Source organism: Cyprinus carpio, chromosome A13 (genome assembly GCF_018340385.1).
Source record: "Cyprinus carpio isolate SPL01 chromosome A13, ASM1834038v1, whole genome shotgun sequence".
Taxonomy (NCBI): Eukaryota; Metazoa; Chordata; class Actinopteri; order Cypriniformes; family Cyprinidae; genus Cyprinus; species Cyprinus carpio.
In genome coordinates this window covers 14,247,260-14,261,824 of record NC_056584.1, presented here as the reverse complement: position 1 = coordinate 14,261,824, position 14,565 = coordinate 14,247,260, and the positions used below count along the sequence as shown (strand labels likewise).

Genomic DNA, 14,565 nt, shown 5'->3' with positions numbered 1-14,565 from the left:
AACTTAGAATAATGGCCTAATGGTAAGAGAGTCGGACTCCCAATCGAAGGGTTGTGAGTTCGAGTCTAAAGGGATAGTTCACTCAAAAATAAACATTTTGTCATTATTAACAGAACAGCATGTTGTTTCAGATGAATTTAGGGGAATGTCCAAGCTGCTCTTTTTCTATGCAGTAAAAGAGAATGAGGAGTAGGAGTACACAGTTAATCAAAGCTCACAGTAAAATCATTTGGATTATTTTGATTAATAGCTGACAAATTGTATGCTCCCTCTAATGCTGGGTACATACAACAAGATAATCGGGCTGATTTTGGGCCGATTTCTCCACTTCCAACAATCCTAGGTAGTGTCCTGATTATCTTGGTGGTTCTAAAGATTATCTTATCAGATTTTCCTGTGGTGTGAGGTGTGTTAAGAGTGACTGAACTGGCTCAATTCATATGTATTTACTGTACATAAAAGGGGAAAAAACCTTTTGTTAAATGCAACTGATTGCCTTTTTAGTCCCATTTATACTTGGGGTTAAATTCAGTATTTGCTTGCATTCATTATGCATACTTATATAAGTAGCATTAAAAAAAGGATGTAAGTATTAACTTTTTAAATTTTACATTTGAAAATCTAGTGTTTAATCATGTCTAAAATATGTATGCAGGTATGACCTGCAATATTCTAGATACAATTTAATAAAGAGCCATACAGGTACTTATAGTGGGTTAACCATGGCATTACAAATGAAAATGATTTTTTTTCTGACCACAAAATGACTCTAATTTGCCTCTTTGCATTGGAATTTAAAACCCTTTCTCTATTTTAACCTTAAATATTACACTAAGTGTAATATACGTAATAGAAATACTAGAAAACATATTTTGAGTCCTTAATGGACCATAATTATTGCACAAACAGTATTTAAAAAAAAGTGATGAAAGCAAAAGTGACGTAACATTCAGTCAAGTATGGTGACCCATACTCAGAATTCGTGCTCTGTATTTAACCCATCCGAAGTGCACAGAGCAGTGAACACACACACCCAGAGCAGTGGGCAGCCATTTTATGCTGCGGCGCCCGGGGAGCAGTTGGGGGTTCAATGCCTTACTCAAGGGCACCTAAGTCATGGTATTGAAGGTGGAGAGAGAACTGTACATGCACTCCCCCCACCCACAACTCCTGCCGGCCCGAGACTCGAACTCACAACCCTTCGATTGGGAGTCCAACTCTCTAACCATTAGGCCACGACTTCCCTTCAGTAAGTCGTAGTAAGCCCTTCAGTACCAAAAGATCTCCTTAAAATATTAAATAAATATTACTGAACTAAAATATAGAACATTTATTTTGAAAAATAGTTAAGCTGTATGGTCACATTATAAGCAATACCTGAGTGTTTAATACAAGAAACCCATATTAATGTTGCCTCTCCATCACTCTTAAGAATAAAATGATAACTTAAACCCAATCAACATAATAATCAATGCATAATATGCTGTAGGTTTTTTGTTTTTTTTTTACCAAAAATTGCTGCAAATACCTGTATAGCGAAGCTGTCTATTCTACTTAAACCCATTCAAATGGATTGTCAACGCTGGTTTGTTTGGAGAGCTCCATGAACCACGTGACCGCACGGCGAGATCAAAGCTTGCCGCAACGCTGTTTTTCAATGGCTCTGGCTTTAACTGAAGCGCTACATTTTACGATTTACGCCACATTAAATGCGCCAAAATTGTATTTATTGTTTATATTTCATATTAAAACATTTGAAAGCCGAGACTGTTTCATGTAGCAAGCAGGGTTGCCAGTTTGGCGTGAGATTTACATGGACAGCGTGAGCATGGACAGAGCCTGGAAGCGTGACAACCTTAGCCTTTAGGACCCCAAGTGATCCCATTGGCTGAAAGAACTTTAATGGATTCCCTTTTTTATTGCCTGATTACAATTCTACAAAATGTCATTATGACATATGTTGCTTGAACTATGTTATTATGACCATTGATGTGTGTTTCATTTAGCTTATGTACTAGTATAGCACACAGATACTAATTAGCTTTATAGATTTGCTTACACTATACATATAAGGGTCCAAATAATTCAGTTACAAAAAACATTTGTTTATTATTGTTATTAATTGACAGTTTATCAAGTGAAATAAATTACATTTTGTCCAGTTTGTTTTATTATGCACTACACACTCAGAAAAAAAGTCCTGGGGCATTACCTTTTCAAACGTATACTAATATGTACTTTTAAAGCACTAATATGTACTATTTAGGGATAAATAAGATACAAAGATTAACTTTTGTATCTTAGAGTACCGCTCCAGTGAGAGCTTTGTACCTTTTTTTTTTAAAGTGTATATTAAGCTATTAAATCCATATTTTAAATGAATGTTGTTAGTGTGTACTTTGGATAACTGATAGTTGATGGAGGTAGGACCTGGTTTGTCATGATACTGGCCCATCAGACAGGTGCGTCAACTGTGTCACCAAAAAGAATGAAAAATCACTCTGGTGTATTTTTGCCCATTGATTATTCTTGGCCTGGGACTATTGGAGCAAATAAAGAGGCTTGAAGACCCCCCACCTCCTCAAAATTAAATATAAAACAAAATAAGAATCTTTAAAGTTATTGTGAAACTTCACAACATTTTTGTTTTTGTTTGTTTGTTTTTTTACTTTTTTAATCTGACATATTTGCGAGTAAACCGGATATTCAAGTGAAAAATGTAGGCTGGAACTTTTATCCATCAATGACTGGATCCTGAAAAGTGAGTGTTACTAGAGTCACTTAGAGGTCAAGAGGTTAAAAAGGAATATACATGTCTATGTAAACACTAATTAATACAAAAGAAATCAAATCTGTCAATCTGCCTGTCAGTCATTTTGAGTGTTTGGGTTTTCAGACATACTGTATCTGTAAATGACTGAAGTTAACAAAGCTGCCAACCTTGCAGCACCTTCCAGTCATGGATTACAGTGAGCTGCAGTTAGGAAACTAACTAGGAGTTTTTCTTTTTTTTTTCTTCTTCTTTGGTTTGACCCATTTCTTCATCTGGATAAAAGTGGGCCAACAAAGAACGTTGAAGGGAAAGGACGGATGCTAACCACAGCAAATTAGTCAGCTTTATGACACAGGACCCATAACACTTACTGGAAACAATACAGTATGAGAAGGCAAATATTTCACCCGCTATCTGCACATGAAACATGAAACTTAAGAAGCTTGACTATAAAGAACCGGAAAGTGAAAACAAGCCCTTTATGACAGCGCAGGATTAAGGTTGTGTCCACATAGAGCTGAACTGAAAGGGTAGAGAGAAACAACTAGAGTTGTTTTAGATAAAGGAAAGAAAAACATAGTAAAAGTGAGATGGTCAGCATGAGTGATCCTACAGCTCATATACTGACTCGCCACTCTCATAAAAAGCAACATGATCCACTGGGGAAAAACATTCTTGCTGACCTGAGATCAGTTGGGCCATGTTTTGAGCCGGCCATCCCCCTACACTTTACACAGACACTGGCACATGCTAAAACTGTCCCTGCTACACAGCTGTGTGGCCCCAATACTAGAAATAGACTCCTGCTACCAACTCATGAGTCATAGGTGCAAAATGGAGGCAACTGTTGATGCGGAGAAATGTCTGCTGTTTCATACAGGGCAGCTGAATTATACACTCTTACCTGTTCATTTGCGGTAAAAGAACCATTTTAGGTTCTCTAAACAAACTTTATGGAACAGTTCTTAAAAGAACCATTTTTTTTTCTTAGAGTGAAGAAATGTTAGCAGTCCGAAGATCCTTTTTTTGCTATGAAGAATCATTTTGTGCAGTGGAAAGGCTCCATGGATGTTAAAGGTTCTTCATGGAAACACAGAACCTAATAAAGGACCATCATTTTTAAGAGTGTATGCACTCACTGTATTTTAATAGTGGCATGCTTTAGTGAGATGGAAAATGAGGAAAACAAATGCAGAATGTAATTTTTATCCATTTATTGTATGATATAAAACTAGAAAAGTAAGACTGTTTCAAATTCATAGACACGTGTCCATATTTGATATATACTACAGTCCAAACCTTGATGCAAATACTGTGGTCATCAGTTGATGGGTTATTTTTCTCAAAATGAATGTGTTTGTAATATTGCATAGAAAAAGGCACAGCTCCAAGGCCTGAAGATACAGCCTTTCTTAATGAGCAGAAAACCCTCCACCACGTTTTCTCTCTCTTTAACATACACACACACACACACACACACACACACGCACACACACACACACACACACACACGAATAATCCCAGTGGTCACTATCCTGAAACCACTTTAACCTTCCCAGAATGTGTGGCCTGAACCATAGGACAGTGAGAATACCATTAAAAAACAACAACCAATATCATCAGAAATCATGCTGCCTTTCTTTTCTTTTTTCTTTTTTTTACATTTGGCATTGAGGGTTATCTAAAAGATTTTCCCAGAAATAGACTTTGGAAGATTGAAATTCTGAAGTTTGTAGAGAATGAAGTATTGCTTCACAAACCTTTCCCTAGCACACAATCTGAAATATATAAAACATTAAATACTTATAATTAAATAGGGGCAGGGAGTGTTGACCTAGACGACTAGCACAAACACCACCCCAAAATATAATACAAGAAACTGAACAGACACAAAATAATACATTATTAAACAAGACGGGAAAAAAATGGCTTCCACCCCAATTAATAAGCAGTGATACATTCCCATAAGCATAATACATTCCTATCGCATATTCTGTACAAATTACAATCTGGATGTTAGCTTAACAAAAATAAATATATTTACACAGGAAACAAAAATAAATAACTTAAAACAAAACAAGCACTCCAAATCCAAAATCCTATAAGTAATATTAATCATAGTTTTGATTCCATAGATTTGTCCGCTCAGCTCTCATTCACACATTTTCAATTCTCAGACAATCTCTCTTTTGAACTCTGGGTGGTAACAAATCTAAATCGTCACCTCTATCTTAGGTCTCCGTGACAGGAAGTTCAAATCCCAGATTATTAATGGTCACACTTGTATGGTAAATAATATTTCATTTAAAAATAAACATTTTCTTCCCTCTCTGACATTGCACTCTACTTTTTATATTGATTCTCACCAGGAAGGCATATTATGCACAGTGTTTGTCGGTATGTATATCTAACATTATTATTGTAAGCTAGTTTACCATGTGAAACCATGTAAACCTAATACAGCTGATATGATAAATGGTCCCTTTCCTTTTATGTCAGGTGCACATAAAATAATCCTTTCAAACCTAATCTGATCAACATCAGTGGTTTATACTGTGCTGTCTATTGCACATACATGCAGAATACTCTCCCATCATACCTGTTCATAACAAAATACCCCCAAAATGAACTCCACCTAATGTAATGTGACCATTTCTACTGGCCAAACGACACTAAAACCCAGCAGGGCAACAGAGAGAGAGTCTGACTGGAACATGAACAGATACCATTAATAAAACTCAAACAAACAATGGTATAAATAAGATAAAATAAGACCAAACCATACCAAAATCATCTGACATCTGTACAGTTATGAGCTATAATCCTGCATGCATTAGTTTGTTAACAGAAATGTACCGTTGTACTGGTGAGATATGTATATGAAAGAAATGTTTGGCAAACAGATGATAATGAACGAACTGAATAGCAACCATAAACTTACTTGTCTGGTACAGTTTTCCCCCATTTTGCATGAATAGACATGCATAGACCATCTTGTTGTGCATTAGTGTAGCATTAAAACTGAACCAGCCACTCACTGAGTGATGTAATAAAGCCAAAACAAAGGCTAAAAAAAGGGAAGTTACGACAATGCCTTGACACACATAAAAATGGCTGAGGAAAGTTGACAGTTTGCTTATTACTGATCAGAAAAGCATTGATTGCATACATTATTTGTAGCATAAAGGGTTTAAGCATTGGCCTTATCAAAGAAATGTATCTGTAAAACAATGTGCATCAGAACAAATGCCACTTATTGCCAGCTGAGATGTAAACACATGGAATCTGAGCCATTATGGCAGATCACAAGAAATCTGTTTGGTTGACTTTAAATATCTGACCACTACACACATCCATGTATAAAATAATGCAGTAAAGCATATTCCATAAATGTGTATATTTCATAAATGTATGTTTTACTGAATGAAGCTTAAAGGGGTAGTTCACCTGAAATTAAAATCCTATCATCATTTACTCACCATGTTTTTCCAAACCTGTATGACTTTATTTCCCCATTGACCCCATTGATTTTCATTATGGACAAAATTATTATTATTATTATTATTTTTTTTTTAATATCTTATGTTCTACACAAGAAAGAAACTTCTGGAAGGACATGAGGGTGAGTAAAGGGTGGACTATCCCTTTAATGAATGTTAAAATGGAAGCAGACAAAAAAAGACTACTTTGAATATTACTAAAAAGCAATAAAACAGCTCTGAATAGAAAAAAAAAACATTAAAAATAACCAAGTTGCTCTCTTAAAATAATTGTGCTTTGTGAAAATGAGAGAAACATTTGAAAATAGGCTGCTGTTGCACATTCTTGCACCTGTATACTGGGAAGGGGAAAGAGAGATGCTACTCCTCTGATAATCCATCTTGTTCGATTAGAAATGATGATGAGAAAAATGAGACAAGACAAACAAACAGGAATTTACCAAGTGGTCATAAATGATGAAGGCACTCAGATCTGCCAGAAGCCAAAGTGTGTTCCATAAGATTTCTTCATGTTCTTTTTTGGGAAAGGCAAGCACAGTGCATGCACAGTGTTGAGAAGTAGTACTGGGCAACATCACCATTAAAATGGACAATTTCCTTTGTTTTTAAAAACAAAACAAACACAAAACTGTACAAAAAGCCCGCAAACACTCATAAAGTGATTCTTCAGTTTCTTTCTCAGTTCATATTTAAAAACTCATTTAATTGGTTTCGCATTTCTTCCCAAGTTCCCTTCCAAACCTGGTCATGATCCCACAAGCACCTCCATAATATGGTCCAGTTCGGTGAGGTCCATTTTGAAAGGCTGGTTCGAGCCAACAGCAGGAGCGGCAGCGCTGTAGGGCGAAAGAGTCTTGAGGAGCTCGTCCGCTGTCACCATGGGTGCCAGTTTCGTGGGGGCTGCACCCGAGGATGAGGTGCAGGGGTCAAAGTCATACATGGAGGTGTCAATGTCCGCAAAGAGGATGTCGTCCAGGGCCAGGTCTGTCAGAAAGGCAGAGGACGAGGCAGAGGGTGAGGTGCTCATATCAAGGCTGTTAGGAGGGAGAGTCTCTGGTGCGTTAGAGACCGCAGAGCGCTCTTCAGGCAGCGGGACCAGCCCTTCAAGCTTTGGGCTGCAAGGCTTACTGCAGTCTTTGGAGTCCAAGGCCCCTGAGTTTAAGCTGGGGGGACACAACGGCTTTTGGAGGGACACTGTAAGGGATGAGGGGGAGGTAGCACCAGGCGCTGATGTATTTGCAGGTAAGGGTGAAGGACAGAGCTCCTCAATCTCATCCAGGGCAAAAGAGAAGCTGTCTCTGGCCACAGATGAAGGGGGTCTGGGAAGAGTTGGCGGAAGAGGAACGAGTGGAGAGGGTGATGTGCAAAGCGTGACACTGTCCTCCTCTAAAAGTGAAGCTGGGGTGAGACAGGCCTCCAAAGGCGCTGTGTTTGACAGCCCTGATGAAGGCGATGTAAGAACCGGAGAGGAGAGTGCCGGCGACTGAGATAGTGGCGGAGCTACCAAGGACACACTGAAAGCAGGCTGTGCCTCGCGGAAACCTTCATCCACGGGGTCGTCGGGTGGAGGGGAAGGGGAGAAGAAGAGCGGCCGCAGGTTGCCCTCCTGCTTTAGTTCGTCCTGGATGCGCCTCAACATGTTGTTGATGAGTACACGCTTTTCCAAGCTGGGCTCGGTGAGGGCCCGGTGGTTGTACAGCTTCATCAGAGACATGTTGAAGATGGTCTGCCTCTGCAGGGTGTAGGAGACCTTCGAGAGCCCGTCGGCCATCGCTCCGGCCCCTGCCGCCAGCGCTTTGCCTTCCATCCCCTCTTCATCCTCATCTAGTTTCCGCTTTGCCCCTTTACCCAACATATATCTGCTTGGGAAGTAAAGAGAGACAGAGAGCGTGTTAGCCACAGACACTCGTTACCTTTTATGACTCATTGCTGTTTATCTCTCTTATGACTCAACACTTGTTCCATAAAAATCTCTTGATCTACAGAAAAATAACTAATGGTCAAAATGTCAGATATACCTATTTCAAGAAACTGAGATGTTAAAGGTCTAAGTGTGTAATTCTTTCTATGGTAAAATACTAAACATGCAGAGACAACAAGTTACCCAATTTTAGGTTATGTGCCCTTCAAGTGAAGTTCTTAATATCATAATTAGAAATTCTGAACACATGAATGAAGCTGTATTTATAAGTTGGAAACTAGGAATTCTACACAAGTTGCTGAACTGTGACATTGGAATGGGAGTATTAATTTGAAACGTGGCAGAAACACTGATTTACAATATAGACAACAAAATAATATAAGTAATATAAATTAATATTTTTCATAATTTCACATTCAGATGGGTTTATTGTTCACAATATAATTATTTTGTTTTGTTTAGGCTTCTTTCATGTTATGTCTCCTACTTGAATGCAGGACATGTAACAAATGCCTGACTCAGAGGTAGGAGTTTCCCAGGTGCATTTAATGAAAGCATTAAATCTGCTGAAAAGTATAAAAGCTGTGACAAAAGCTGGGGCCAGAGATTTACCTGACTAATGGCAGTTAGGGGGTGTGTTTTGGGGAAACTGTTTGATTATTTTTGTTATTCTGCTGGCTGCCGCTAGTTCACAGAAACTGCACATTAAAACAGTTTTTTAGGCTTTTCTGCCTTTATTTGAAATCATTGTGAAGAAGGTGACAGGAAAGTACAGAAAGTGCAAGGGGAAATAGGACTGGATCATCACTCAATCTTGGCTCAACATTTGATGATTCACAAAAACACCAATTTTGTTTCTAAGAGATAATTAAAAAAAGTCTTGTAATAGTGTTTTATAAATGGCCATTTTCATAAAAACATGTTTGGAACTATATAACCAATAGATGAATAACAAACACAAACAAAACAGTTGGTATGACCCAGCTGACCAAACAGACTTGTTTAAAAATACAAGAAACTGTTTCGATACACAGATTTGTGGCTTGAAGCTTGGTTGCTATGACATTGGCCTGCAAGCTGTTGTCATATTAGCATTCGGTGCCGCCGCTGAGGTGAGAGTCAGTACAGTCTCTGCGCATCCATCGTAAAGAGACCAAAATGCCTCACGTTACAAATGTGCCAAACAGATAAGGTAACAATATGGGAACACACTCAGATGTACATACAATGCTTAAGCAATCACAGTATCTTGAACAGGACATTAGCGACAACAATAAGCACAAGAATTCACCCTTGATTTACGGGGAAAGACGTGCTGCTGGAAATAACTGTATACTGCATGAGCAGCTACTGCAGGAGCATTTACAGGAATACAGCTTTGACTACTCCTTCCTGAGCCTTGTTGCAGCGAGGAGGAAGGCAAATGTGTGTCAGACTTTCAGTAAGTACTCACGGTAAGAATGTGTCACACGAGCGCAAAGCCCTGATCACTCCCTGCTTAAACACATGCTGGCTGCAGGAAGACAAGATCCAGCTGAGTGTTTGGTAGAAAGGGGGAGAGAGAGGAGGAGCGAGTGTGTGACCTATGCTGAGCTTTGAATGTTAGGCAGCTGTGTTCTCATCTACTGTAGCACTAGTTTCCTGCTACAAGATTAAAAACAAATCACATGAGCCACTGTAATATTACAGTACACTAATTTACCATTGCTCTGCAAGGAGAGAGTTAAAAAAGGGTCTAAGGGTTGGGGTTGTGGAGACACCATTGACAGATGGTCTGAAAAACTTAAAGTTGTAAACTGGAATGTTCCACTGCGCTTACAACTTAGCGTGACTTACATGTATGTGGGAGCTATTTAAGAAAAATATCCTTTGATGAAAGGTTTCTGTCATGTTTTGAAGTAGTCATTTAAATTTAGTTTATGCATTTGGTAGCCGCTTTTATCTAAAGCGACTTTCACTGTATTCAAATCATACCATACATTTGATCAGTACGGGATGTGTTTCCTGAGAACTGAAGCCATAACCTTGAAATTTATTGCACCATACTCTACCAGTTGAGCTACATTATTACATTTTATTAATTCTTTGATACTCTGGTATGTATAAAACAAAATTCAACAACTCTTCTTAATCCTTTAATGCAACATTCACTTACGTTCAAAAGTTTTTTTTTTATGTTTTTGAAAGAAGTCTCTTATGCTCCTTACGGTTTTGTATTTTAACAGTTATTAAAATGTAATTTATTCCTGTGATGACAAAGCTAAATTGTCACAAGATTATCAAAAAAATAACAATTTAAAACAATTAATAACATAAAACAACTCAACAACATCATTTTATAAAATTAAAACAAACATAAAAAAAACTACATGTAAAACTTTTTAACGAGGAAAAAAATACTGACTGTCCCTTTAAGACAGTACAACCAGTAATTATGGTGTTTACCAGACTATGGTTTATCTGACTTGGTGATGTCAGCGAAAAAGAAAGCTGTCTCAGAAGTTATTAAATTTTCATGAAAGATTATGAAAACCAATATTTTTTTCCTTTAGAATAAAGAGTCCCAATGAATCACTCACAAAAAGACCATGAATATGTATTTAAGTAAAAAGAGGCGATTTTGATTTCACAAAATTTTGACTTTAAGGTCAAAATGAAGGTTATTTATCAAGAAAAGCATGTACGAGTCACTTAAAACAACAGATCAGTCTTCTCTCTAGCTCACAAGGAAAGCACAGAGACAGGCAGCAAGGGAGTGATTGAGTGAGTGAGACAGAAAGAGAAGGAAGCCCGTTCCTGAGGCCTCCCCTCATTAGCATAAAGTGAAGCCCGGTAGCGGTAGGCAGCATTGCAGTGTGCTTGAACCTAATGCAGGCTGACAGCCTCACACACCCTATCCTTGCCAGCATACACACACACACACACACACACACACACACACACACACTGCGCAGACGCAGATCTGTCAGGCAGCTCTTCTCACTCAGGAAGTGCAAGTGGCTGGGCCTGTTGCCTTGCTGCCTGTTACCATGACAAACACAGTCAGCTGGGAATCCACCCAAAGAGTTGACAAAGAGAGCGAGAGAGAGAGAGAGAGAGGGGGGGGGGGTTTGGGGAGAAAAGGGGCTGAAGAAACTTAAAGAAAGAAATGTTTCTCTTCTTTCACTGAGCTGATTCTGAGACGATGAATCTAAAACAATAAATGACTAGCAAGGTTACGTTTACTAGAGGTTTACTAGAAAAACAGGTTACGTCTGCCAAAGATGGATGTGCATTCCAAAGCATGGCATTTACATGCAGAACACACAAATAATTCAAAAGATGTTGAGTTTATGAACAAATAAACAAGATTTACAATCATATGCCATCCAGTTCAGTTAAATTAGTGGGGGACAGAGTGAATTATTGAGTTAACGAATATCAAGAGAGATGTTTAAAACTATAAACCGTGAGATAATCACTGAAACAAGTCTGAACTGGAAAAATAACCCAATAAATAAATCAATAAAACATGGCATGAACACAAATGACAGTTAAGATATTAAAATTGTAACACCTATAAAATGTTAGGAGGACTGTAGGAGGACTAGAGGTTTGCCAAAATTTTTACAGTTGAGGATGCAATTTCAGGCTGTTTTCGAGAGGTTATCTGAAGGAGTAACAGAAAATGAGTCAAAGAATGACTCAAATAATAAAGATAGCATCTTACACTAAGCATCTGAAAAGTCACTGCAGATTTGTGTTCAGATCTATGAGTGGTTCAAAGAGGCAGGCACAAATGTGACTGTAAGAAGAAAAAAAAAAACAGGCAAAAACCATGGAGTACCACAAACTATTTAGTCTTTAGCTGTGGCTATAAACTCACCCAGAGTGGCCCTAGAACTGTATGCCATTGTCTGAAGCTTTCAAGAAAATGTCTAGAAAATAAAGTTTTCCACAGCAATCCACACAGAGGAATGCCACAGCAGCTGAACGCGTCCTTGTGACTCATGCTGAGAAGTGGATACAACTGTCTGCAGCACTCAAATGCCACTGCCGCCCCACCCTATGCATTCTTTCTGATTGTGCCTCCGACTGCTTCTGCTTCGCTCCATCATTTTACTTTCATCTTAAGTGCGAAAGGTCAAAGTGTGTATCATTCTGCTCCCTAGAACCGAAGTGCACTGGCCAGGGAGTTTCTAGGCCGGTCCAGTTCCATTGCCAGAATCATTCCACTGCACTGAAACATTCACTTCCTAGAAATTCCCAGAAAGCATCATAAAAACCAGTACAGATTGTTGCTCACTATTTTCACTCCTGGAAAAGGGCAAGCATGAGTATACAGTGGGTATAGAAAAGAATGACCCCAGCCCCCCTTAAAATAATCAAATTTTGTTGCTTTGCAACCTGAGATGAAGACGGACACCATTTTTGTTTTACCCAGCTGTATTTACTCAGTGCAACTTATGACATCCAAGTGAAAGATATAACACCAAAAAAAAAAAAAAAAAAAATCCGAATCACTGAGTAGAAAAAAGGATCACCCCCTTGTATCAGTATTTTGTTGAATCATGTTTTGCTTTAATTACAGCCTTTAGTCTGTTGGTATATGTCTCTACTAACTTTGCACATCTAGACTTTGTGATATTTGCCCACTCTTCTTTGCAGAGCTGCTCAAGTTCAATTCAATTTGATGGTGAGTGTTTGTGGACTGCAGTCTTCAAGTCATTCCACAGATTCTCAGTGGGGTTTAAGTCTGGGCTCTGACTAGGCCATCCAAGGACATTCACCTTTTCCTCCTTCAGCCACTGTGTGCTCAGTTTTGCTGTGTGCTTTGGGTCATTGTCATGTTGGAAGGTAAACCTTCTTCCCATTGACATCTTTCTGGCAGAGGGCAGCAGATTTTCCTCAAGAATTTGATGGTATTTTACCCCATTTATTTTTCACAATTGCTCTAGTCCCTGCTGCAGAGTAACACCCCCATAACAGGACATTACCACCGCCATGCTTTACTGAAGGAATGCTGCTATTTGGATGGTGAGCTGTATTGGATTTCCACCAGACATATCGTTTAGTGTTGAGGCCAAATAATTCAATTTTAGTCTCATATGCCCCAGAATCTTCAAGGTGCATTTTGGCAAAGCTCAGTCGTGACTGCATATGGCCTTTCTTGAGGAGTGGCTTTTTTCTTGCAACTCTCCCATACAAGCCACATTTGTGGAGAATTTGTGATATTGTTGTCACATGCACACAATGACCACTCTTTGTCATAAAATCCTGCAACTGCTTTAGGGTTGCTGTAGGCCTCTTCATCGCCTCTCTGACCAGTTTCATCCTGGCTCTTTCATCCAGTTTGGAGTGACGTCCTGATCCAGAGAGGGTCTGTGTTGTACCAAATACCTAGTGATGGGACGATTGATACAGAGGCTCTGATGCTCCCACACAGTTTGTAAACCACTTCTGCATCACACACTGTACAGATGCTTGTATCGAAATGAGAATACCATGTGATTGGTGACGTTTGAAACTTCGAACGTCATGCAGTATCGGAAGGGTGGAACAGCTGGTTTAAAAAAAATCGGCGCTTCGCATGACTCTTGTGTTTGACTTTACATTGACTTGGTTGTGTCATTTGAGATTCAGTAGAATAGTTTAGAATAACCTCAACACCAGACAGAAACTGAATGCACATCACACCTCTATTGCATTTTATCATGTTCAATAGCTGGGGCCTCAGAGACCCCGAACAGCTCACCTGAAATATTTTTGCTACTACTCACGTCAATTATTAATTATAATCACACACTTGTATATTTTACATTATTGATCAATATGTGAATCCGTTGACTGGACTATGCATGACACGAGCTGGCACGGATTAAATACTTTTTCAAACCATCCTCTGCTCTGCTATGTTTTGTTAGATTTGATGGAGAAACCAAGTCTGACCACCAGATGTCACTAATGCGCACTGTGTTAAAAGCTTCGGGTAATGAACCGTTTTTTTGGCACAATTTCATGAAAGCCTCAAATGGTTCAGAAAACCTCGATTTCTGATCACTACAAATACATTCCTTAATAATAGAATTCACTGTGCTTATAGGCTTTGTTAGGGCTGTGCAAAAAAATCTAATGCGACTTTCATGTGCATCTCGTCAGTAAAGCCGCTCCTGTGATTAGTAGTAAATTGCCAGCACGTGCTTTCAGATGGAGCGGCATTTACTACACGGAGCTGTAGTTCACTGACAAGCTACACAAAATCGCGTTCAGAAACGTAGGCTATTCATTGCCGATTATGAATGCGATTTTGTGTAGCCCTACCTTTGATAAAGCCTTTGAAAAAAAATTGTATCCATCTCCTGACTTGTGCCTGTACACAATTTTTTCCCTGA

The 14,565-nt window shown here is 38.8% G+C and overlaps 1 protein-coding gene across 6 annotated transcripts in view; it reads right to left on the bottom strand.

Moving 5' to 3' along the window:
* Positions 1-3,972: 3,972 nt before the first annotated feature.
* Positions 3,973-14,565, bottom strand: part of LOC109100827 (SERTA domain containing 2b) — a 37,289-nt gene continuing 26,696 nt past the window's right edge. For 4 of the 6 annotated variants that reach the window (XM_042768919.1, XM_042768924.1, XM_042768921.1 and 1 more), the window contains one exon: positions 3,973-8,132. In XM_042768919.1, coding sequence (XP_042624853.1) covers positions 7,019-8,132 — 1,114 coding nt within the window. In that variant the 3' untranslated portion in view covers positions 3,973-7,018. Of the gene's footprint in view, positions 8,136-14,565 lie in introns of all 6 variants that reach the window. The other 2 variants (XM_042768925.1, XM_042768922.1) reach the window with 1 other exon arrangement.